Here is a 27,756-nt window from a genome sequence, read left to right on the forward strand (position 1 = left end):
CGCCTCTCTATAGCCCTGTTTGCCGACATTCGGAATAGGGAATTTATTTCTTTTGTCTTGGGGTAACCTGGTTGATTTCCCTCCAGACAGTTTCTGGATCATACTGTCCAGCTTAGAACCGAACAGGTAGGTACCTTCAAACGGGAGCGTGATCAGTCTATTCTTAGACCCTGCGTCCGCACTCCATGGTTTCAGCCATAAGGCTCGCCTTGCCGAAACGCCAGCTGCCATCGCTTTTGCTGCCAAAGAGACTGTGTCTAGAGAGGATTCGCATAAATATTCTATGCTCTTTTGCATGATCTCTACATTTTTAAGCAAGTATTGTTTTGAAATACGCTCCTCAATGTCAGTATGCAAGTTAGTTGACCACAGCCTAAGCGCTCTCACCACCGACGCTGTAGCCACACTTGCCTTGAGAGATGTAGCAGCTGTAGCATGCACTTTGCGTAAAGCATTCTCCATCTTTCGGTCCATAGGATCCCTAAATGTCGCGCCATCTTCTACTGGGATTGTGGTTCTGGACACAATTTCGGCAACTGCACCATCCACTTTAGGGACCAAACACCAATTGAGGAGCTCCTCATCCTTATATGGGTACATCTTTTCTAATCTATTATTTGTTCCTGTTCTCTTATCGATGTTTGACCATTCTTTGGTTATCAAGTCCCTAATCATCTTATGTACTGGGAAACACCTGTTCTTTTTAGCTTTGTCTTGAAACAACGGATTATCTTCCTCCGTGTCCACTGGCTCTTTAAAGTTCATTGCTTTGTAGATCTTTTTTAGTAAACTTTCTACTATCTCTAGATTAAACGACCTGGAATCCTCAATTTCCCCAGGTTCATCCTCAGAATCCTCTTTTTCCCCGACTTCAGCTGGATAGTCGTCTATTTCTTGTGTTAACTCTGCTTGCTCTCTGGATCTCTTAGGATTTTGACTCTGTACAAACTCTTCCTTGGATACAAATGAATTCTTCATCCATTCCATCAAATTTTTTAATACATCCGTTTGTTCCACTTGTTTAGTGATCTTTGACTGGGTTTGCAAGCATTTCCCACACACTGTGGCTTTGTCCACGGATGAGAATAGCATATCACAGGTCATGCAAGTACATGACACAACTTTCTTCTTTGCAGTCCTCTTTTTAGGCACAGGTGAAGAAGGCACACTATAATAAAAAGAATAATTACTATCTACTCTTAAAATAAACAATCTAATGCCCATAAAACCAGGGTTACCTCAATTGGGCATCATCAGGCTTAGGGGAAGAAGGTAACTCCATCTCTGACCAGCTTTAGCAGACTCCTCCACGAGTGACAGTCTGCTGGCAATACAGGTTTAAATAGCGCGCTTTAACCCTGCGCTCCCCGCTCTGGCCGCTTTGAAGCATAGCCATGTGGAACCAACACATCCAGCCGAGTACCCGGGGGATGATTTTAGCCCGTGCACCTGTGAGCACGCTGGGCAGAAGTGCGGCATCGGCGTGCTTCCGCCCCTTCTGCCTGCGGCGTTCCTATACCTTCTTTTGCCGCTCTGACTTCTGTAAGACAGCCAAGCCCCAGACGCTGCTGCGCCCGTGCTCCTGCTCCTGCCCGGTCTCCACGCCAGTGAAAGCTTCCTGCCGCCTCCTACCCGCGTGCGCTCCGGCGCACTACAGGTACCAAGTAGCGCTGTCATGCTGGCAGCTGTTCTAGGCAGGTATACTTAGCTATATGGCAGGACCCAGTCCACACTCCTTTCAGCTCTTCTTCTTCCCGGGCAGCTACCCTTCAGCTGAGGCTGATTCTGAGGCACCCGTTTAAACAAAAATAAATACCCTGTACTGTCTAACTAACGGAGACAGAAAGAAAAGACACAGAGGAGAGGGAGGAGGAGGCTATTATACCCAAGGTGGGCGGTCCCTGAAAAACATTCTGTCTGAACTAGGAGAAGGGAGGATATCCCAGTGTTATGGCTGCCATGGGGATCGTAAAAGAAATAATGTATTAGATTTAATGCTATAACTGGGAATAACTCAATAACTATTTTCAGGGGTGTAAATTCATACTAGGAGCACAGATTCAAGATAGTTGGTGGTACCCCTTCCAAACAATACCCTGTCCCAGCAGCACCCAGGAACACTCTCTTTTGTGACTCCGAGATGGGGAATTGGCACACATTTCCTGCTGGTAGCAGGCTTGTTAGAGGGTCCCAGCCCAGGCCATCTGCAAAGGTGGAAATGGTCCTCCTATGGAAGGGAAGCTGTTTTTGTTGTGTGTGTGTGTGTGTGTGTGTGTGTGTGTGTGTGTGTGTGTGTGTGTGTGTGTGTGTGGGGGGGGGTATGTGAGTGTGCACAAAAGAGGACGTTTTCCCTTATGTGTTGGCTGCTGTGGGAGAGACACTGCAGATCACAATCACACTCAAAATTCACTTTCACCATCCCAGCAGCACCCAGACAAAAAGAGCACATGCCATCTGAGCAATATACTTGCCTACCCTACTGAAATGATTTGTCTCAATGGAAAGGTGGGCAAGAATCCCACTTTCAGCCCCCTGCACCACCCTTTGGCCACCCACAACTGGGTACAGTGGACAGTCTAAGGGGGAACTGATGATGCCATTCATGCTGAATGCAGTGGCGTAACTATTATTTAAGCTCCCCCTGCCGGCTTGTACCACTCCCCCCCCCCCCCCCCGGCTTGTAACTATTAATCAAGCTCCCCCCACCCCCTCTGCATCATGGTGGCTGTACAACACAGAAATTGCCCAATAGATCTAAAAAATATATTGACGCATCATGCCGTCTATCCAGGTGATCCGCTGATCACCCTTCAGCCACGCTGGGAGCCACCGGTGGTTGACAGCTCATTTGGGATGTCAGTTCCAACAGATCGGGGAGTGTGTGTGGAGAACTTGCTGCCTGATCCGTCTGTAGATATATCTGCAGATCAGTTGAACTGAAAATATATGTACTAGTGTGTACCCACTTACAGGATTTACTGATATCCATGCTTGAGCACAGATGATGAATCAAAATAACTGAGGAACAAATTAAATCACCTGTGCTTAAGTATGGATATCCTTAACACCTGGAAAGTTAGCATGCCATGACAGTGGTTGTTCTCTTGCAATTGTTTTACTAATGTCATCTCAATGAAAATGTCTTCTTATTTTAATTAACCCCTTCGCTGGTAATCCCGAGAATTTTCCAGTCTATGCCGTCATGCCCAAACTGGCAAGGCCGGAAAATTCTCTGCATTGCCAGTGATTAGTGCCGGGCAGTGCTGCTGAGTTCATCGCTGAACTCAGCTGGCTTCAGCGCTGCCCGGATCCCTCTCCTCCGCCACGCCTCCTCCTTTACCCCCTCCCCCGGCAGTTGTATTACAGCCTGCAGCGCCGGCTTATGACAAGCCATGCTGCCGCATTAAGGGACGGGGCGCCGGGGATTAGGGCCGGGCAGTGGCTGATAACACAGTTCAGCGGCGCTGCCTGGACCCAGGGACACAGCGGTGGGGTTTTTAATAGGGAGCGCTCCCCAGGAAAAACTCGCACATTGGGGAGCGCTCCCTAATAAAAACCCACCACTGAAGGGGTTATACTGTATTTTAACATAATCCCTAAGTATTGGGTATGTCCAAGAAAAAGCAGAATCTGTATTTCTTCAACATGACTAGCTGTGGCACAAGGACATTATGGGTTTGGGATAACCTCTACCTTCTAACTTATTACACACATCTACAGTCCTATACCAGAAAAGTATTCATATTGTCAACAGTCACTAAATCAATAGAAAATATGCTGATGCCAACAGCATAGTACAGTATCAACATGGTTGCATTGTAACTAAATGCATATATCTATGTCAGCACAATATACCCAACTGCAATCATATCTGCAAATTGGATCCTTTTCAGTGGAGGTCATCATTTATCAGGGTGCAACTATCATCCATAAAAGGGGGAGGCAAAACAGGTTTCAAAACCACATCTGCCAAGTATTTAAATGTGTTTGACAATATCTATGTCAATTTTGAAAGCTCCTACAGTATAAGGCACTGCAGATAAACAAAACCTGTATCATGTCATTATTATTTACATTCTTATATTAACTTCCAGAGACTCTTTAGTCTGTCTATGTTCTGTTTAGGTGTTAAACAAGTCAAGCCAAACAAAAAAAAAAAAGATAATGTTTTGCTGCATCTTGTCCTCAGTGTTTCTTGATAAATGTAATTGAGTCTTCAAAGCATTTCAATGTATACTAATAAATCTTTACTTGCATTTCCCCTGTGAAGGAAGATATCTAGAAAACCTTTTAAACACAGCAAGAGTCAAATATTCCTGTGGGGTACAAAATGGGTAGTTTAAGAGAGTAATTGACTTTAAAGATGTGAAGGTGACAAGAAGTATCACAGGTGTAGGACGCAATGTCCTCTTTTCATTATTCATAAGAGTTGCTGTCATTTTGTTCTGTACAGCAGATGACCATTTTAATTACTCATTATCAGTATTGGGAAACTGGCACAGTCGAGTATTTAAAGTAAATAATTTATTGAAAAGGAAAAATGTAGGTCAAATACTCTTCCTCCACAATTTTTACATAATACAACACTCATAAGCTTTACAAACCTTGACAGAACTTAAATTAATAACTGTTATACATTTCAAAGAAGCATAAACAATGATCATTATTTTTCTGAACATTTTAATTTATTAAATACATGAATAACCTAGTGATTTGCCGGTTTATGGTGTGTCTGGCTTCTACAACATAGAAAAAAATAGCATAAAAGAATATACAGATGTAGCCACACTCATCTATCCCATTGCCTCGCGACATGGATGTCATGTCTAGTGTGCCCGCATCTGTGAAGCATTGCATGAATGGGATGCAGTTTAAATCCCGGCGGTCGGGATCCCGGCGTTCCGAATCCCGACGCCGGAATCCCGACCGCCGAAATCCCGACAGTTTGTCCCTCCGTGGGTGTCCACGACACCCCTGGAGGGAGAATAAATTAGCATGCCGAGCGTAGCGAGGCATCGGGCCCGCTGCGTGGCGAGCGCAGCAAGCCCGCAAGGGGGGGCGATCCACGTCCCCCCCTTATCAGGATTTTGAACGCCGGGATCCCGACCGCCAGGATTTCATACTGAATCCGCATGAATACACACTCGCATGCCATTGAATTCTACGGATGATTGCTCTATGATGTATTTGGTTATACCTCAGTGGCGGAACTTGTGGTTGTAGGCCCAGATGCAAAAATATAATTTGTGCCCCCCTCCTTCACCCCAACCCAAGTTCACAAAAAGCATTATGGCAATGGGTGAAAGGGAGAGGCAGATGGTGACAAGGGGAGGCAGTGTGTGAAGGAGAAATGGTGGGTGCCAGGAAGAGGGTGACAGAGGCAGCAGTGGGCCCCTTAGTCCTCAGGGGGCCTGTGCACCGCACCTGCTGCATTAATGTAAGTTCCACCTCTGTTAAACCTGTACGGTAACAACTATAGGCATAACAATTTAAAAAGATTGTTGCAAAAATGTGTCTCTAATGTGTATCTACTACCACTTATCCAGGAAGGTACTGCATAAACTTTGATATTTTTCAACACCATGGGGTGGAGTTGTCATCGCTGTTGGCAACTGCACTCTTGTTGTGATCTGCAAAGAATGTACTGCCAATGCATTCTGCTAGTTGTCTGTTCTGGGTACAAAAAGCGTAAAGAGAAAAGTTGCTGCTTACATTATAAGGCTCTACTATGCTAAGAGAGCTACAGTACAATATAATAAATGGATTGCACTCTCTGGCTGCATAGAAAGCTGAAGAAATGTTTCCCACAATCCCACTGGAAGACAAACATCAGAAAAAAAGCTAATAGAAGCCCTTTCTAGAATTGAAGATTTCAAACTACCTGACATTGTTGAGAATTAGGCATGATGTTGGTATATGACATTCCAATAAACACATATGGGTGTGTGTCAGGAGCAGCCGCAGTGGCGCATGGTGAATTCACTACTCACCCCTCTGTGTCCGCCAGCAGCTCTCCTGCTGTAAAGTGGTTCCCGGGCGGCAGGCTGGCGGCGGCAAGACTGGGGCTGGAGAGCTCAGTGGAAACTGTAGGTCCCGGCGGCAGTAGAGACTCTGGCGCCAGCGTGGACCGACTGCGCGATCTTTGATCAGGGCAAAATCCCCATTTGGCCAGCCAGGTCAGTTTCTGCCCCTCTGGACTGGTCAGCCAATGGCAGTTGTTCCCTAGGGATTTAGGGAGTATGTCTAGAGCAAACCAGGGTCAGTGCAAAAAGTCTTCCTAGCTTGCTACAGCTGTAGACTCCTGGCTTACTTCCTGCTTTCTTTCCTGGTAGTCCTTGCCATCCTGGGATCCTCCAATCTTGGTCACAAGCCTCTCCAGTTCGAACCTGTCAGCATGTCCAGTCCTGCCTGCTGGTTATCATGCCAGTATCCTCCGCTTATCCGCCGCCATCATGCTTGCTGAGCCAATCAGACTTCTGCTCCATTCCATCAATTCTTCACAGTTCCATCATCTCTGCCATCCATCACGTCTTTCAGTTTTCCAAGCTCAGACACCTCGGTATTACCACCGTTCCATCCAACAGTATCCAGTCCATCCCACCACAAGTACATTCTTTTCATGTATTAATCATCGGTCAAGCTCTCCTCCACCTCCACAGAGACTTCTTCCTCGTTTATACGCCAAGGGCGTGATCCTGAGTTAAGGACTTTTCATTGTAAGACTTTCAGTTTATTTTTGTCCAGCTCAAAGAAGTACCATTGCTGTCACGTTATCTCTTAAAGGGACACTACCTTTTTTGTAAATTCTTTATGAAACCTTCCATAATAAAACCAGCACAATTTAACCCTACCTCTGCTAGTCCTAGAGTGATTCCTGAGCAACACCCAAACCCTCCCAGTCCTCCATTGTGACAGTGTGTTGGTTAAGTATATACATACTTTTGGACACCTGGTCATGAAGAGTATGTCATGATAAATTTAGGACACGTAGTATATGTTTTGTTACCATTTGAAACCTTCCCGATTACTAATCTCCATCCATTAGGTTATGTTACACTCACCAGGGAGTATTGATGAACCCTATCAGGATTTTCCTGGGGTATGCCTGGAGTGTGAAGGAACAGATGAAAGGGAAGGACCACTATGGATTCGGGACAGCAGGTCTTCAGTCGAGGGGCCTCTGGACGTTTTCTGGGTAACCACCCAGGTCTAACTCCACAGAGCACAAAAGCGAGCCTTCTTGCCAATAACAGCCCTTTTCCGATAAGACTGTATACGTCTACTGGTACTTTTATGCCGCCTGGTCTTACGTCAGTAAGTGGCAATGTGGACTTAACCCCAAGTGCCCTGGGCTGCTACCTGTAGGGAGCATCAAGCATGGAACTACTCTGCCTACAAAAAACTAACCTAAAACTAAATGACAGGACTTAGAGACAAGAAGGGTTAAAAGAAGCAAGGACTGGCATACATAAACTCTGACAAGGAAGGTGCAATGACTAATAATAAGAATAAATGCAAATACAGGAAAACAAGACAAGGACTAACAGTGATAACTAAGGTATATACATACACTGAATAGTGTGGCCTAATGCCACGGCCTAAGCACAGGCCCTAACTGGGAAGCTAACCTCACACAGCTAATAAGGAATGTCTGCTAATCTCCCTGCCAATAAATAGTATAACAAAAAGCTATATAGTACTTGCTTTGCAGGGGAAATGGAATAAGCAGCCTGGAGGTAGCCAGAGGTAACTTCCCAGAATTCAGGTATCAAGGGATAAACCAGCAGGAATGGATTCAGGAATCAAACGATAACCAGCAAAGTGAGAGCAGTCTCCAAACACTTCTATAATGGGCATTGGAGCAGCCCAAATGAATCCATTATAAAGGCTGCTTCCTGTGTGTCCACCTCTGATTAGTAACAGAGAGCAGCTGCATGCTGCCACAGGTGTACAGGCCAATTATCTCCCTGCTGCTGCCTGGCTTCCCAGTCACCTAGGCAACCACTGGGGAAGAGGTGCTGCTGTTGCCGTGATGCCGTCCTGGACCGGAAGTTTGGGACCGGCAGTGATGCGTCGTTCTGGCTGCTTAGCAATGGTCGGGACCAACGCTGCAGGACCCGGCTGCGGCAGGCAATAGTCGCTAATGCGGCCTCTAATAGGCTAATAGGTTAATGCATATTATCACAAATCTCTTATTTAAGCACACCCATATTATATAGTGCAACCTGATCCACTCCAGTTGGACTGAAACTCCTGAATCCAGCACACCAGGTATTCTGGAGTTGTAGTTCTACAACATTCCTTGGATTTAGACAATGGCCTTAAGAGGAACTAGAGGTCAATGACACTTAGTCAGAGCATTTTTTATTGGTTTTTAATTGACTGTTTATAATTGGAGTTAGTTTTTCAGGCCCCTTCTTCAGGAATAACATTTTATATTCTGTCTACTTCAGGACATTTTCGTGTGATACTTTTTGTGCAGGGTGTTCCTTTTTCATAGAAACCACTGTCTGTATTACATTATTTATTACAATTGCATCAGGTGCACTTTGCTTAAAAGTACTATTTATGGAAAATTTTTATATTCTCTCATACAGTATGTGGAATTGTTTGCTATAAGGGGGATTTAGATGATCCACAATAATCTTTTTTTTGTGTATATCTGTTTCTAGTTATAATTATTTCTTATTCCTTTATGTAATATTGACCCCTTTTACTAGGGATGGTGTGCTCATAATCAGTGTTATCCAAATAAACAAGAAAAAAAATGAGAATGGTATGGTGCACTCTGGAATCTAACAATGAGATTCTACTGAAAATGAGGGTTGAATGTTTCTTTAACACTCATTTCAACAGAATCTCATTGTTAGATTCCAGAGTGCACCATACAATTCTCATCTTTTTCTTGATTATATTGAATTGTGTCTGGATATGTAACTGCATCTGCGTGTGCAGCATATGCACCTGGTTTGCTATTAGTTGGTTATTTAGACCTAATGACTGCAGCACGATTTAGCAGTGCCCTATTATCAACAAACGATGATATAGCCGCTACCCAGTCTAATGCTGCCCATACACTTGTGAGATATTGTATACCATGGGTCTTCAACCTGTGGCCTCCAGATGTTGTGAAACTACATGTTCCAACATGCATTGCCACATTTTTTCCTATAAGAGCATGCCAAAGCTGTCAGGGCATGCTGGGACATGTAGTTTCACAACATCTGGAGGGCCACAGGTTGAAGACCTGTGTTGTATACAATCCTTCGATTTCGACTGCATCTGGCCGAGAAATTGAATAATTGTATGCATTTTTAATGGGACATTCGACGCGATGCGCGGGCACGCCAGTCGAATGTCGGGTCTCAAGATATTATATGTTGCACATAATATTTATCGAATTGCAGTAGCAGCTGCATGTGGTTTTTAACCACATGCGATGCTCGAATGCAATCCGCAGGTGTGAGGTGGAGGGAACCATTTTTCATCGGCGTGGTGATGGTGAGAGGGGGCCAGAGGGACCGCTGGTGGCGTGGGAGACTGCGGGCAGAGGGAGGCATTATGTAGCACAAGTAGTAGCGCTAGCGGGCGGTGGGGGTCTGTCAGCGGTGATGGCAGAAGTGTTTAAAACACCGGGCAGTCCTCTGATTGGCTGAGATAGGTGAACAAATCAGAGGGCTGCCCAGCGTTTAAACAATTCTGCCGCCACCGCTGACTGACCCCCACTGCCCGTTAGCGCTTCTTGTGCTACATAACACCACCTTCTGCCCGCCCTCTTCCAGCACCCAGCGTGCCATCTCAAGATGGCATGCGACATTGGGTGCTGCAGAGGAGGCACTTTAGCACCACAAGATGCGATCAGGTTCAATGGACATCGCACTGTGATGTTGCATCGAATCCGATCGCACAAGTGTATGGGCAGCATTAGTGAAATTCCGCCAATGCAAGCCTTCCAATTGCTTAGCACGGCTTGCGAACAGTAGCTGGTCAGCGATTAGCTGCAAATCAATAATAAACTCACTCACCATCAAATACATTTTCCACTGTGTGCAGTCTGTGCAGAGCCCTGGACCTACTCAATGGCTGATATGGTAACAGGCTGATGAGGGAAAGAAATGAGGGAAAGAGCTCACGTCACATTATTTCCCCTTAAACAGCTGTGCATGCCTGCATATTGCATGACACTCTCAGAAAACTACCTGTTACCACCCACACAAGTCGGCTTTCTGGCGTACTGCCAGCGATAACAAAAGTAGCAGGCTTTTATCAAGGGATGGCATACTATGAGCCATATCAGAATCAGAATCATCTTTATTGGCCAGGTATACTTGTGCATACTAGGAATTTGTTTTGGATTGCTGCACAACAGCCAGTTAGGTACAGGTATACAGTGACAGTACAGATATACATAACACATACAGGTATAGGCTAGATGTTCCCTGGGGGTTATAGACGCAGGGAACATATATTCGCTGAGCTGCAGAGTGCCTAGACAGCCATCAGCAGCGCCACTGGTTGCCGAAACAGCTAGGCAGGCAACAATACAAGCAGGTAAAGTACAGTTATCACACAGAGAACACATACCTGCTGATCTGCACAGCGCCTAGGCAGTCAATCAGCAAAGACACTGGTCGCTGCAACAGCTAGGTAGTAGTAGTAGTAGTAGTAGTACGTTTATTTATAAGGCGCCACAAAGTGTCCGCAGCGCCGTACATAGCAAACAAAAAAAAAACAAATTACAAGGTAACGTACAGGGTGTGTAGAAAGATACAGTATAAATAGGGGTATAGCTGGTAGAACTAAAATCAGCATCAGGTAGGTAACAATACAGCAGGGACAGTACAGATATACATTACTGTGCAGTGCACAAGACAGGGGAGACATGGGGGTACATGTGGCTGAGTGCACAGTTCCTCGGCATCCATTTGTGGCACCATCTTGCTCATGCTGCTCACAGCAGCAGAAGGGCTCAACAGGCCATCTTCCCTGGAGGCAGAGGGAGAGCCAGCGTGGGTGATGGTGGTGGCGGAGATGGTGGGGGAGAGTGAGTCCCTGAGTCAGGGGGGAGGGGTCTATGAGGCCGGGTCGAGGTGGTGTAGCCATACCTCCTCCCTTTGGAGCTTACAGCTGGAGCTGGTACAGTCCCTGCGTCCTTTGCCTGTCTGGTTCTGGCCACCCTGCGCTAGCGTCTCTCAGCGCTCACTGCCGGAGTCCACGGTGCTGTTCGTCTTCGGCCTGGTTGCCCTGCTCCTTTCCTCTTCCTGGGAGGGGGGCACACACAGGCAGATGGTGCTGGGGGGGGGGTGTTGCGCTGCTCCTCAATGGCCGTCCTGCGCCAGTGGCTCTCAGTGCTCGCTTCTGAGGGGCTGCAGTGCTGCCTCTACCATTTCCCCCACTTATCCACCATGCTGCATGCTGCTCCGGAAGCTAGGGATGTTGGAGCTCCGTGGATGGGGGATCAGAGCTCCACTTGCATGCGACCATCCCCGGCCTCCACCAGAAGTAAATATGCATGCACAGTCTATTGATAATCGTTTGCGCTGCAAATTTGCAGCTGTGCGATCAGGTCTGAATAACCTCCTTAGCCGCCATCATCAGTGAGTATTTGCATTTAACTTAGACTAGGTGCATAATGTACAGATTCACATTATCTCTTGTGTCTAGGACTGCATAGTCCTCATTTGCCTTACTGAACCTTCCTCTGCGTATTAGAATTCCCATAACATTCCAGTGCAGCCTCTTTGGTAGTAAGGGCCTTATTCTAGTTCACTCTTTGTGACAAAATCCTTCTTAGATGGACAAAACCATGTGCACTGCAAGTGGGGCAGATGTTACTTGTGCAGATATAATTAGATTTGGGTGGAGTTTTACTTCAAAGTGAGATCTAAATTGCAGTGCAAAAATAAAGCAGTCAGTATTTACCCTGCACAGAAACAAAATAACTCACCCAAATCTAATTCTCTCTGCACATTTTACATCTGCCCCCCTGCAGTGCACATGGTTTTATCTATTGTAGAAGGATTTTGTCAGAAATAGTGAACTAGAATAAGGCCCTAAGTGCATATGTAATTAAAATGTATATGAGTCTACTTTGTCCATGTCCTCTTTTTATGAGCCTGCACAGTGCCACACTAGATACAAACTGGCATATATTCAACTATGCGTCACCTCTATAATAATCAGCTACCTGATTTTTTTTACGCATATAAGTGATAGTGTTTTGTTTCAATTTGAGAGGTATGGCTAAATGCACAGTGATTGTGGAAATGTTTACAGAAAGCAGCAACCTCAACAGAACATCACAATTGCTCTAGCCATAATGCATTACAACTGTACTAGTGTGGCACCTGGCAATCGGTGCAAGATAAGTAATATGCTGTAAGCCATTACCAAAGGGCTAAATACTGGTTCTAACAGCTGTTACTTGATCTGTTTAAAACCAAATTAAAGGCAATGAGAAATTATCAATACTAGTATTGCATACAGGCTGTATTCACTCTAACATAAGAGAATGTGATTTACATTTGCATTGCATCTGTTAGTAGTGCTGGTTGTTTTAGCAGTGTACCTAATTACTGACAAGTGCTTTAATTGCATTGCATGTTTTTAAATGAAAACATGTTAAATATATAAGGTAATTGTGCACAGCATAATATATAGCAGTGTCTACCCATCGACTATTAATCGTATTCCTAAATACATTTTTTTTAGTTTACTTTTCTGTCTTTTTTTGTTCTGTTTATTTATTTGGGTAATATTTATTTTAGCAATAAAATGCCATTGAAAAATAAGACAGATATTTTAACAAAAGTGCAAAGATGTCATAAACTGAAATTCATGAAAGATTGCATGGACATGTCCTACGCATAAGGAGACAGGTAGCACAGTGCTCATGTGCCCAGGAGCGCTATAGATGTACACTTCAATTTGTCTCACTTGCCAACTATTTGTCTTTATTAGGTGTGTGGTGGCATACATACATAGACAGATTTAAAGAGGGCACAAAGGCATGTGCCCGGCCTGCCAATTAGGAAACATTTTCTCTGCCACTAGGATCTATTACCAATAGGAGGGTGATAATACTTGGATTATTTTGCTACTGGAGGGCTATTTCTATTGGGGGGGTTTTCCAATTTTGGCCTAAAATATTTTAGAAATATACATTTTTATTTTTATTTAAAAAATGGCACTGCCAAGGTTGGGAGGGAGCCTGCCTTTTTGAGGGTTTCAGTTAAGTTGAGTGTTTTTTTTCAGAGGGCTACACATATTGGTGTGTTTTGATAGGTTAACTGGGTTTTCCATCTGTTGTGGTACAATACCTTGGCAGGTTTATTTTTGCATTTTAACAAGGTTATGTCTGTCCAACTTGGTACATTGAAATTCTATTAATACATATTGTGGGTTATTCTGGTTGATTCGCTAGGATGTGAATTTGCATTCTTGCGAGTCAACCAGGTCCCGCCTTGCGAATGATGGTAAGCCGGTCCACCATTTGAACAGCACATACGTTCGCATGGCATGCAAATGGATGTTTTACATAAACATCCATTCACAGCCTGCGGAGGAACACTCATATCATTCGATGGTCACCAACCATTGAATGATGTGGAACGTGCACGCATATCCAAGGTTGTCAGAGCAACCTTAGATGTGCATGCAAATTCTGGGGGAAGAGGATGGGCAGCTGACATCCGGTCTCCGGCACCCAAGTCATCGGCCCATTAGCATGGGAACGCCCAGCCCAGCAGGTCCTGATGAAGGGGTAAATACCCTGAAACTGTAGATCAATAAACCACTTTGTTTTTGGCACATTGGATCAAGTCTCAGAGTGTTGCTGCTTTTGGGTTGCTAGATGGAACAGGCTAAGTCCTGCGCTGAGGGCACATGATCAAGCTACCCAATGGGGGATCTGAGTGCCAGCATATATATAGTGTGGGCTGGGGGCATGGGATGGTGGAGACAGGCTGCACCCATGGAAAGCCCAGCGTTTCATGGATGTTCTCAGGAAAAGGCTGGGCGTTCCCATGGAATTTAGGCAATGACGTGGCTTCTGGGGGGAGCAGCTGACTACACCAAATGTCTCTTCCCATACAGGGAGCTCACAAAGCTAAGACACCAGAGAGTGTCTTAGTTTTGCCTGCCCCTTCCAAATCATTCGATGGTCGGCGACCATCAAATGATTTGGCCCCCGCACCCAAGGTTGTGAATTGATGTTTATGCAAAACAACCATTCACAGCCATGTAAGGAACTCACCAAGTGAGTGGGGGCGGCTGCTATGCAAGCGGCATTTAATCCACACTAAACACTGGGCATTTTGCAGCATTGCATGTGGACCAGAATCAGGCCCATTGGGGGAAATTTACGAAAAGAAATTTGTAAAAAAATAGGTGTATTTGTATCCAGAAATACACTTATTTTTGACATTTACTATCCGGAAAATACGGCAATTCATATACATATTGATGTGCTATCAATACGAATACGAATTGCCGTATTTTTGGGATAGTAAATGTCAAAAATAAGTTTATTTCTGGATACAAATACACCTATTTTTTACAAATTTCCTTTAGTAAATTCCCCCCATAGTGTCAACATAGCATTATAAAAAATAAAATTACTATATTGAAGATATGCAGTATATCCTGTATTAAGCCAGTAACTGGACTATTCTAAAAGTGGCTCCAAAAATATTCAAAGTTTCAAGCATATTCAAACACTTGGTAGAAGACATCTATTCTTGATTTTTAAAAGTGATAAAAAAAATAATATATGCTGACTTGTCATAAGAGAAAAAGAGCAGACTCTGCAGCTAGGCTATGACTAAGATGGATAGTAATAACAAAAGGTAGGTGCCTGAGTATATTTAATCAATAATTAATGAATTAATAGAAAGCTGGAAACTGAACTCTTGCACAAGCTTATAAATAGAACAGAGCTGGTTTCAAACAGCATAAAAAAGGCCTTTTTTTTATAAAGCCTCTATAATACTAAAATACAATTATCTATAGGATTGTTGGCATCTGTGTACTTAAAACCAAGCCCAGTGACCTCCAGCACATTCTTAGAAAATTAGATAATTACAGGCTCTGTCTGCCATGAACTGCTTGGTTATGATGAGACTTACAGAACTCATCAGGTAAAATGTAATAGGGTGCGATTTTTAGACCTGTGTGACTTTTTGGCTAAAAAAAGGGACAGAATCACACAATTACTGTAAATCGCACATGTGTAATAGTGATTTGTAGTAAAAATCGAGCTTGTCCTGGTTTCCCAAGTACAGTGGAAACTACCTCACAGCCCCACTGCTCTGAGATAGATATGTAGAGCTTGTTACAGAACTTGGCCTAAATTGAATGAAAACAACATTGTGAGCTGCAAAGTAGTCAAAATTTTCTGGAAAGGGCTGGAAATAAATGCTATTGATGATAATATTACTCTAGCGACAAAAAAAAAATTACGTTAATTGGGGGTTTTGGGCCATTTTTGAAAAAAATCCAAACTGCTGCTTGACAAAGCTAAATCCGAATCCCGGAGATGAATCCAAATCTAAACCCAAATCCAAAACTTCAGCCCCGGCGCCCAGTGCTGATTCCAAAATACAGGAGACCCATACATGTATTTTTCGAATCAGGACCAGTCCAAGAGTCCAGTGCTGGTTTCTTAAATATGGAAGGACCTCAACACTTTGTTACCACCGTACTTGGGAAACCAGGACCAGCTCGATTTGTACTGCAAATCACACACTATTACACATTTACAATAATTGTGTGATTAATGAATGGTGATGCAAGATTGTCCGTAACTGACATGACTGGTTTGTTTGGGACTGAAATGGCTGGTTCATTTGGGCCCCAACAATAAAAGAAGCAATGCTCAAAATTGTGCATAATAATAAAGTTCCATGTGTGATTGTTCTGCCTCCACGCAGTGTTGGACAAGCTGCGTCCTCAAAAAAATAAATAAATAAATAAATAAATAAATATATATATATATATATATATATATATATATATATATATATATATTGCTCAGCATATTGAGATACTGTCAGAAGTTCCGTGTGTGATTGTTCTGCCTCCATGCAGTGTTGGACAAGCTGTGTCCTCCTTTAATTACATTCGGGTTTCCAAACAAAGCTGGAAACTTGCAAGCGCAGCTCGTGGACAGCTCAGAGGGCTGTGTTCGGAGTGATTCGAATTCCTTGGAATCCAGACCGTTCATCTCTAGCTTCAACAGCCAGGAGACAGCAGTGGCATAACTATACAGGGTGCATGGGATACAGCTGCTATGGGGCTGGGGCCCAGCAGGTTATCCCATGCACATTTTTATTGTTTTTTTTAAAAAAAAATTTAATTATTATCACTCTAGCATTGGTGAAAAGGTGCCACTGCTGGGCACAGGAGGCAGGAGACCTGCCGCTGCTGGCGCTGGAGGCTGAGCTAGGATATGTGGGACCCGGGGCACAGCAAGCAGGAGGTCACTGACCACTGCAGGAGCCAGAGCCAGGGGGCACAGAAGACCCAACATTGCGCAGAGGTGATAGCAAGACTTCCTACAACACCTCTTGGTTGCGACAAAGGCATGCATGTAAACCCTTTCAAACCCTGGCATCCCCCCTTGCCTTTTGGTTTCTACAAATGTGGAAAAAACAGATGCACCATGTGCAACCACACAAGTAGAAGAACATTAGAAATTATTTCAGACGGCGAGAGCCTTTCAATTAAGAACTTTATTAATTGTGACACCAGCTATGTGGTGTATCTCCTGACTTGTACTTGCGGGTTAAAATATGTGGGCCGCACCACTCGCCCACTGAAAGTGCGCTTTATGAAACATCGCCGCAATATCGTGAAGGGCCTACTGTGTCATAGTGTCCCTAGACACTTCTTACTATCTCATAACAAGGACCCTAAGGATTTACACATAATAGGCCTTGAACACATCCCTCAGTCATCAAGAGGGGGTGACCGCTATAAGACACTATGTCGACAGGAGGTCTACTGGACCTTCAAACTTAATAGCCTATATCCAGAAGGACTAAACAAGGCCTTAGAACTCAATAGTGTCTTGTAAGATATACATATAGATATTCTGTTTGTTCAGTACCTTTTATTGCCCACAATGCATGAATACTCTCAGATCTAGTATTTTACATTTCCATTTCCATGTATCAGTATAGGACATACGATAAATCCAGTCCCCCTTAGGTACCCCCAATATGTATGGTTAGACTTTGCAGGTTAATGATACCTCCAAATTAAGTACCTAGGTCTGTTGATTGGGAATTATATATTGGTATGCTAATGTATACTAATAGATGTGATGCTGATATATATATATACGATGTTAATATATGTGACACTATGAGGTGTTCTCCCATATACACATGGATTAATACAATATAATATCATCACTATATAAAAATAAAAATAAGATATATTCTCTCCTCTCTCTAAAATTACTATTTATTACCTATTATTCTTAATTTATACGTATTATTATTTATTATTTTTTATATTAATACTTCTTTATCCTTGTTCATAGTTGTTGATTATGTGACATTGATGGACACTACAACAGTTAATGATCCTGATTCGATTTGATCTCACTACCCACCCTCATGTCACATCTCTCTGATGTATATGATATATATATATATATATATATATATATATATATATATATATATATATATAGTATATTCTAGACTGCTGTTTTCCCTATATATACTGGATGAGCTCCATATCCTTTAGTATGTGTATAGACATGTGTGGCCATGTCTTTTTACATTTTTCATAACGTATCCAAGATTGCTAAGAACTTCTTTCCAGGATGCTTCTTCATTATCATGCATCTCCCCATCCCGATATTATCATCTCTGCACTACACCATTGTTGAATATTTCATAATGAAACAAATGTATATCAAACCATTTAGAATAGTCCTTTCTGCTATTACATATTAATCTTTGAAGGTGTCTAATTATGATAATAAACTGCCTGCCAGCTACATCAATGGTGCCGCGGCACTTCGGCCCGCCATACATGTCACTCGCATTGATTATGCATGCTCTGCGATATACGAAGTGCCCCTTCCACCAACCAGACCCAAGACGTATTGGAGGCACTTCCGCCAAGCATGAATAATGTCATATCCACTCTGTGATACACAGAGCGAAGCATATTTCTGTTACCTACCAATTTAAAGCACCTGGAAGGTACTTTCGCCTTCCACAATTACATCACTTCCGCTCCCGGCAAGAAAATACCGGAGAGTGCGGAATAGATAATATCTGCCTTCCCTACACGTAACACTCATCTCTATAGAGCGCTCACAATAGCGCAACCTAATGTTTACCTTTCCCTCACGAAAATATATACCCGATTGCCCTATATGAGGATTTAAGGGTAATGACATATAAACCCTTTAGATCACGTGACTTGCACCGGTCACGTGATCTAAAACTTTATCGATATATATTGTGAACAAATAACATTTCACTGTCTTTATATGATTTGTCTGAGCATTTATAATTAATTGATCCATTCTCTTGTGCCTCCTTTTTGCTACTTATCACTGTATATACCTATATATGTGTTTTTATTTGCATATTTGTTTTTAAGAATACGGTCACATGACCTAAGTGCACACTTCCCTAATTGCCCCTAGAGGGGTATATATACAGCTTCCCCACACTACCAGTCATTACAGCTCCTGATGAAGACGTGTTAGCACGTCGAAACGCGTTGAGCCCCACTGAGCCCCACTACCAAATTGGCCCCAATCAAAGAGCCTATACAGAAGCCTGACCCACTGTTTGGCCCCAATCTGAAGCCTACACGGACACCTTGCACCAGCTTCCATCACGGTGAACTTCTCTCCGGACCAGCCTATACTCCACCGTGCTCCACGGGTCCTTACCTCCTTCTGCAGTGATTTCTGGCTGTGACACTTCCAACATTCCACCTACCATTCCTGCTTCAATTCCATCTGAGGCCACCTGGACCCACAAGCTGGGAAATAGACCGGAAAGACCCCCTGGTCAATGTACCAGACCCTGAAGTTCGACCATTATTGGTGGTAACTATTCCCAACAAGTTGGGCCCCAAAAACTAGCTGTCCGTTTACTTGGAGCTATGTGCATGCACTGACTGTTTTTACTAATTCCCCCCCCCCCCCCACCTATTTTTAATTCATTGCGCAATTTTTTCATCTTTTCTTATACAGAGAATTCTCTTTATATTGTGATATATAATAAATGTTTTTGTACTCTTTTCAACATATTTGTGTCTGACCATCATTCAGATTAACCCAAGCGCTGTATACTTTCCTTTTTTGTCCATTTAATAAACAGGGAGCCTTACACACTCCCAATAAAGCAGCTTTAACTGGTTCCGTGGTTCAAACTTTTTCTTACTGTCTGTACATTTACAGTATATTAATATTTGTTATGCTGTTGGACTAAAAGGCCCAGCACTGCTTGGATTTGTGGTTCTCTAAGTCTCTGCATATGGGGGAGCCTTGCTGGGACTTGTAGTTCAACAGACAGACCCAATGTTAATTAAATTTTTTACACCAAAAAATCAGCCCTGCACCTAAAGCCCAGGGGTTATGGAGACTGCCCTGGACGGAGAAGCCTTGGCGGCTTTTTTTTTGGGGGGGGGGGGGGCTCTCCCCCAGGGGACCTTGCATAAAAATTGTGGCATTACACTGCTGGCTGTTGGAGCCCGGTGCAGGTTCCAAAATACAGGGGACCTTTACTCCTTTGACCCTTGTATTTTTGGAACCAGTACTGGTACCAGAGCCCCGTACTGGTTTCATAAATATTACCAGGACCGGCTTGGAGGGCGAGGGGTGAGGGGGAAACCACAAGCCGTTTTTAAAATGTATTTTTACAACAAAAAAAAGCTCACTCCCATTATTAAAAAAATTGCATTCTATAACATCTTGCCCATGATGCCAAAGCATGGTGGCTTTTGTGGGTCTGCTGTACTATATAAAAATATTCTGTTAAAAAACCTACAGAATTCTCATTAAGGGGGTGATTCTAGGGTACTCTTTACCTAGAAGGGCGCCCATCGCGGGCATCGCATGTACCAAAAAATCGCATGCGATGCGACTGACGCGATTACCGCGATTTCCCATAGGGAACAATGTTAAATGTCCCAATTGACCCAATTTTCCATAGGGAACAATGTTAAAAGGCCCACAGAGGCCAAATAGGCACCCTGAAGTGTGAAAGCGAGCCCCGCGAGGGGACGAGGACACCTGTGAAGCCCGCGAGGGGACGCGTATACCTGTGAAGGTGTCCGCGGCAGCTCGCCACGCTTCGGGCTCGGTGAAATGCGATGAAATTCTCCGACCAATCTCAGTAGGTCATATCCGAGATGCTTTTCAATCTGCTGGGTACAATAGCAGCCTGGTGGTCCCCTCAACGCGTTTCTCCGCCTAAACGATCAGCGGCTTCCTCAGGAGAAGTGTCGGAGAATTTCATCGCTGATGTCACAAGCCACAATACCCCTGGATTACAATTAAGTATTACCACAACTAATGTGCACATGTGTGGGGACTTGAACTCTCAATATATTAATACCTACTAACAGGCTCAAAGTTGGAGCATACAATATATGCAATTGCAAACCTAATAACCACTAACCAGTTCTAAACGTTAACAAGGAGATGCATGTTTTATGTGTGTGTGTCTTGTGTGTATTATTAATTATATGATTGTATTTTACTGTGATTAATTTTATTAAATATATTTTTTATATTCAGTACAGCGCTGTACCTATTCTCTTTTTGGTTCTCTACTATTAGGGGTTTGTGGTAATCCCCCTATTGGCACAGCAGCAGCACTGAATAACAATCAGCGCTCAGTATCACCCTGTGTAGTTTTCTTCTTACTAATGGCAGCTGCCACATGGCTCCAGAATCTGAGGGGATGCCCCTGAATCTGACTTTCAAAAAGTTAAGGATGACTCTGAGACATCCTTGTTGAACTTAAGGAAAATGTCAGATGTCTAGAAAATATGTCTAATTTTATTAGGCCCATTATATAGAAAATGTAGACAATATTTTAATTAATGGAGCCGCATATCCAGAAACGGTTTCTGATGTTCCGGATGTAAACAAACGAATCAAGAGCAATGGGGGCAGATCTATGATGGTGCGATAAGGGGTGCAATGATACTGCTTCTTCTCATGTATGAAGCAGCCGGGTTGCGCTAAGTGACAGGGGCGCAATGTGCCTCTTTCCATATCAGCGCTGCTATCTAAATGATTGCAGGCCAAATGTATGAACGGTCAGCAGCAGGCTGGCAAACCCCTATATAACAGTAGGGACAGTGCTGTCCCTGCTTTTGGCTCTGGGCTGCACTGGAGATCTCGCGTGAGTAGTGAGATCCCACGCATGCCAAGTCCAGCCGGCTGTGGGAAGGATATAGCGCATCAGTGTAAATTGATGCGCTATCTCCAGGAGGGGACATCGACGGAGGGGGCAGTTTGCGCTCTTGTCGATGTCCCTTCCTGCTTTGCCTCGTTAATGAGATTTCAAACCCAATCTAAAACATGGCAGTTAGCAGCTGATTGGCTGGTTGTTTTTCACTCTCCACTTGAAGCTCAGTGCGTCTGGCCCTCTATGTTACAGCACATGTTCCTCCAGTTTTAAAGCCTCATTCTCCTCTCACAAGGTTGCTAAATTTCTCATCCAGAAGTAGATTAAGAAGATGGTCATCCACCAATGCACAGCAGGCAGGTGACTTTATGAATTATGTACATTTCATAAGTATTCATGATTTGAATATATATTTAGATTATTACACTCTATAAATTAGGAAATTCTACAAAATAGAAAAAGAGGAAAATAGCATGTATTGGACCACTTTGACACAGCCTCCCTGAATCATAAGAAATATCTAAATTCTGTTTCTGCTTTCACCTGTTGTACATCCTGTATTATAATTGCACAGCAAGAATATGTTCAAATATGTTTTAAATATTCAGTAACCTGGATGCAGATTTTTATATTAAGTGTACAAATTAATATGCAATTTATGCCAGATGTGCCTGATATTGTTCCAAATGTATAATTATCTATAGTGTGATATTGTGAACAGAGAAGGTTTCCCATTTATCATTGCTAAAATATGAGTAGCAGTAAATTATGAATGAGTAAAATATGAAATTTCCAGTCCATATTTACTGTACACATAACATTTTATCTAGTGACATAACCAATGTATTCATTTTTTTCATGCAGAACAATGTGTACATTGTTACCAAGCATTTTGTCAGCAGCATGTACAGTATCTCTGTTTTATTTATTTGCCAGCTAGGCTTTTGGATTGTTTGTGAAAGGCAGAGATGCCTGGAGGCCGGAGTTTGCTCTGTGTCACTACATTGAAAGTGGATGTTTGCAGCCAAGATTTAATTTCCTACTTGTAATGATCCTTTACTATCAGTAATGTTTTGAGTAAAGCTGATGTCTCTTGTGTCTATTCATAATAAAAGCTATATATAGTGAAATCATTTAGGGGTGTACTTTACCCACATCTGCTCAGAACATACCTAGGGACAGATGATTGTAAAAAAAGCATATTGTACATATGTTTAGCTAGCTCAATTTCACAATGTGTACATCTGAAATTCAGTAGCATTAGCGCCAGACATACGCTACATAAATTCTGTATATACACAGATTAATTGCGCTCTGGTAGCATAACAATAGATGTGCATATATGCCCAATGGGGATCGGTATGAATTCCCGATGCCGGAATCCTGACCGCCGAAATACAGACAAGGGGGATGTGGATACCCCCCCCCCCCCCCTTGCTGACTCACTGTGCTCGCCACGCAGCGGCCTGATGCCTTGCTATGCTTGGCACACTAATTTATTCTCCCTCTATGGGTGTCATGGACACCCACAGAGGGAGAAAGTGTTGGGAATTCGGCGTTCGGGATTCCGACCGCCGGGATACTGACTGCATCCCGTTCATTGTGCTGCTAGAATTAATGGCGGAGTGCACCTCTAAAAGTCTCACCAATAATACAGCACTCAAATAGGACTTTGTTTCAGAAAAAAATAATAAAATATGTTACAATAATTGATTCATAAAAATCAGTTATTGTAACACATGATAATTATCGCGGCATCCAATTGGAGGACATTTTTAACACCTGCAATTGGATTTGCAATTGTGTGATGATACATAGGATCAGGGATAAGTCCCCAATTATGTGTCTTATTGTGGGTCCGGCATCTGCTTATCAGAAATGATGCTTTGCGTACCTGCGACACGTGAACCATAGTCCCGGATAAGTGCGGCTATCGGGTGGCACAGGCGCCAGCACTGGGGCTAATTGGATAGCTCACGACAAACCCATTACCTGCTGTCTATGACTGCGGGTAATTAGATACCCCCAAAGTGTTATTACTTCTTATTCACATTCAATTTTGATATGCAAGAGGTCAACACGTGCACATGAACCTTTTGGCGTCAACCTATTTACTGTTGACCTAGACACTGTTCACCTATCGACCGCTTTTTGTCTCACAATATTTGCACAGCACCTCAATAAACAGTACATGTTTTTAAATTTGCTACTTGGCCACATGGAGACGCTGTATCAATATGTCTGACCTCTTTCCCTCTTCAGTTTAGAAGCAGGAAACATACCCTGGAGGACATGTGAGTAAAGAGTGTTTCAGGTAATGCTGGATTTCCCCAGAGAATGACCTCTGGGGAAATCCAGCATTACCTCAAACACTCTGTATTCACATGTCCTCCAGGTATGTTTCTTGCTTCTAAACTACCTTTCAGAAGAAGGGGTTTTACTCCAAATCTGCATGTACAGCTGAAGAGGATGTCATTAACGAGCCATGGGAGTGAGCATCGCTAGCAATGTAGTGGGTACACATTAGGATAATTTGAGTGATTTGTCCTAAGGACTCATCGTTAAAATGATTGTCTCATGTGTACCGGACTTTGGTCATATCTAATGGAACTATACTAAACTTGAACCAATCCATTTCCCTGCCTCTTAAATCTGTAAACTATGAGTCTGAAAAACATTCTGCTTCTACTGCCTATACCGAGTTTTCTGAAACATATCTTCAAGTTATTACACCATATTCTGTGTGCTCATTGCTATAGTAAATTTATAAAATTGATATGATAAATTTATAAAATGTACTTTATTATTACAAACACCCTGTTGAACTTCTCCACTTCATTCCACAAATGTTGGGCACCTTTGTGGTTTATCCTACCTCTCCCAACATGTGACATTGATATTGCATTTTTCTATTCTGCATTAGGATCCTCTAGGTTCTTTAGTTTTAACCCACGGAGACAATTTCCCTCCCTTCTCCCAATATTCTTCTTTTTCTCTCTTTTCCTCCCCCCTCTCCCTTCCAACTACTTTCATGGACTAACTACATCCTGGCCATGGCTTGTTTAAACTGCTGCCATCAGGTTGACGCTACAGGGCTATTCCCAGAAGCAGTGGCATAACTAGATACATGTGGGCCCCGTAGCAAAAGTTTGTGAGGGCCTCTATTTATCACCTAATGCTGAAAAATGTATACAGCACATGATACTTTGACAGGCAAAGTGGGCCCCTCTCAGCTCTGGGCCCCATAGCACCTGCACCTATGGTAGTTATGCCCCTGCCCAGAAAAGTTTCTTCCCTGAAGCAGTTCACCTGCTGATATGTGAACTCCTAAACATCTCACTGTCTAGTCGCGTCATAACCCTCTGTACATAATTTAACACTGTGTCCTCTCGGAATATTTTTCTGTATGACTTTACATGTTCCCCACCTGTTTATATTGTTTATACTGTATGCTGTTTACTTGTTACCCTCCTGGCTGCTGCACAGCAAACCGAAAACAAATTCCTAGTATACGCAAGTATACCTGGCCAATAAAGCTGATTCTGATTCCCTTACATATTGATAATATTTGCACTGTTGGTATGCATACAATGGAATTTACTGCATGTCACTACTTTTTACTTTACCTTGTCAGTTGCTGTCCAGCTGCTTTTGAAAAAAATAAACTAATAATAAATAAGGCTCTTATTTAGAGTTGGATGTGCAAGCCCGTGTGTCATATTGTCATATTTGCATGTGCAGGGCTTCAGACTGTAAGTGATTGCCATGTGGGGCAGCAAGGAGGCAGCGACAACCCCAGTTTGTGAGAAAGGAGGAGGCCAGAATCACTCCATTAAAAAGACATTTCCTGTCCTCTTAGAATGAACTGTGATGGATGGCTTGTATGACCACATGTGTTCCACATGCCCAGTGATTCAATGCTTTGTCCTAAGATAAATTTTGGATCATTACTGAAGCAGGAGACTTGTAATAGATGCTTCCAGCTGCAAACTATTGCTGAATTATCTTCAAAGATCCTTGCCCTGGAGGCATTCTGCGCTCATCAATTGGAATGCCATTACCTTAAAAGACTTCACATACTATTTTTTTTCTATTGCTGTTTGAAAGACACAATCTAAATCTGATTGGTTGCTATGGGTTACAGCAAATTCATGTCATGATTGTCTAGGATTGCGCAGCAGTACACAATACATTATGGCAAATACTGAGGAACAAAATTACTGTTCTTTACATAACTAGTTTACTACATATATACAACATATAAAAATGAAGTGTAAATAAAATGTAGAGAGTCAGATTATCTATAATGCCACACATGGACTACGTACATGTACAGAATATAGCCTCTCCAAGTCTCGCCTCACAGAGATGAATGGCATCTTTTTCCTGCAAGTCTGAACTAACTATTATAAAATGCTCTTTTATATTGGATGAAACCAATTTTATAGTATGAAATATATTCATGCATTTTTCTCTAAGATTCAGCAATTGCTTAATATTTAATAACATTATAATGGAGGAGTGAGATCTAAAAATATCATGTTATTCTAGATGATAGTATGGAAAAGAAAAACTTTACTGTAAAATCTGTATAGTCAATGCTAATACGATTCAAGCCCTGAATGCCTAAGCAAGCAATGACCTTTATTAGTTCATTAGTATTGTTACATATAGAAAATAATGCATGCAGCAGGTTTACATATAACACATTTACAGTGTATTCTAATAGGATCTCTGCAGATCATTTCTAAACCAGAGGTCAAATAATTATATATAATAATAATTTTTTTTTCAGATTCTGGTATTGTTTGTAAAAATAAGTTATTCAACTGCTTGCAGTTACCTGTTTTCTAACTATGTAAAAAATACTGTCCATTTTGGACTGTTTCAAATTATTAATTTACCCATTTATTATAATCAGTGGCATAACGAAGCCTCCGCAGCCCCCGCCGTGGCGGGGAGGCGCAGAGTAACTATGGGCGCCGGGGGGGCTGCGGTGCTATAGTTACCCGCTGCGCTGCTGCCCGGCCGCATCTGTGGTCACTGTCCCATCACTCGCTCCCGGCGCCGGCTCCTGCTGATAATGAAAAGTGACACTTAGAAAATGGCTGCCCCCATATTGCAGACAGTTTTGGCAGCCATTTTCTAAGAGTCACTTTTCATTATCAGCAGGAGCCGGCGCCGGGAGCGAGTGACGGGACAGTGACCGCAGATGCGGCCGGGCAGCAGCGCAGCGAAGACTGAAGCAGCGCAGCGGTGACTGAGGGAGTCTGGACGGGACAGTGACCGCAGATGCGGCTGTCAGGTATGGGTATGGGGGGGGGGGGCGCCGAAAAAGTTTGGCGGGGGGGCGCAAGATATATAGTTACGCCACTGATTATAATTCATGGTATATAACATTAAGATGGTCCTTTAAGGGAAAACATCATCAATATTTAATGTTTTGTAGAATACTTAAGGTTTAAAAAAACTAAAAAATTGCCAGCAATTTTCTGATTAAATGAATTTGCCTATTTAAATGAATGATTCTCATTTTATATTGTTTCGCATTTGAAAACTGGAACTTAATGACTGAATATTTTAAAAGATCTCAATAATGTTTTTGGAACCAAGGAGAAAAATAAACAGGATACTAACTAATTCTTTCTTTGTTTTAGGACCAAACTGCTTTGCGGAGACTGTTGTTATTCCAGCAGGAAGGGAAATAAAGACTGACGATTGCACTATATGTCACTGTACATATGAAGAAGGCACATGGAGGATTGAGCGACAAGCATTGTGCACTAGACATGAATGCAAACAGATATAAAATTAAAATAAATAAAACAAAACCTCAGTGGTAAAAATGAACTTATGGCAATGGACAATCTAAAAGGAACATGTGGAAAAAAATGATATGATAAAAATAAAAAACTGTTCCTGCCACTATATTCCTTTTTCATAAATTGTAAAATATCTGAATTTTGAAAAATTTATGATATAGATTTCTGTCTGAATAAATGTGTATTTTTCACAGTAATTACTTAACTACACTAAATATTATATGTACCTATACATACAGAAAGATCATAAAAATAAATGTTTTATATAGATAATAAAAATAAAATGCATTATGTTTATTGAGTTTTGACCCTTAGATTTTTATTTAAGAAATAGTTTGGTGTTTTAATAGTATTAAAAAAATCTGGTAGTTCCTGTTGTTTAGTGAACATTAAAAAATACATAATTTTTATAAATTATGCTAAATTAAATATATTTGAACTTATCTCCATCTATTTAACTGTCTATAAATATCTATATAAAAGGATTACACTGGGTGAAAAAATTGTATGTGGTTCTCAGGGATCCAACCTTCCCTGCT

General features: G+C 42.5%; 1 protein-coding gene across 2 annotated transcripts in view; it reads left to right on the forward strand.

Moving 5' to 3' along the window:
• VWC2 (von Willebrand factor C domain containing 2) overlaps positions 1–27,473 on the forward strand; it is a 400,584-nt gene extending 373,111 nt beyond the window's left edge. The window contains exon 5 of one of the 2 annotated variants that reach the window (XM_083188188.1): positions 27,053–27,473. In XM_083188188.1, the coding sequence (XP_083044314.1) occupies positions 27,053–27,204 (152 nt within the window). In that variant the 3' untranslated portion in view covers positions 27,205–27,473. The remainder of the gene's footprint in view (positions 1–27,052) is intronic. The other variant, XM_083188187.1, reaches the window with a different exon arrangement.
• Positions 27,474–27,756: the final 283 nt, after the last annotated feature.

This window comes from Crinia signifera, chromosome 5 (assembly GCF_055691185.1).
Source record: "Crinia signifera chromosome 5, ASM5569118v1, whole genome shotgun sequence".
Taxonomy (NCBI): Eukaryota; Metazoa; Chordata; class Amphibia; order Anura; family Myobatrachidae; genus Crinia; species Crinia signifera.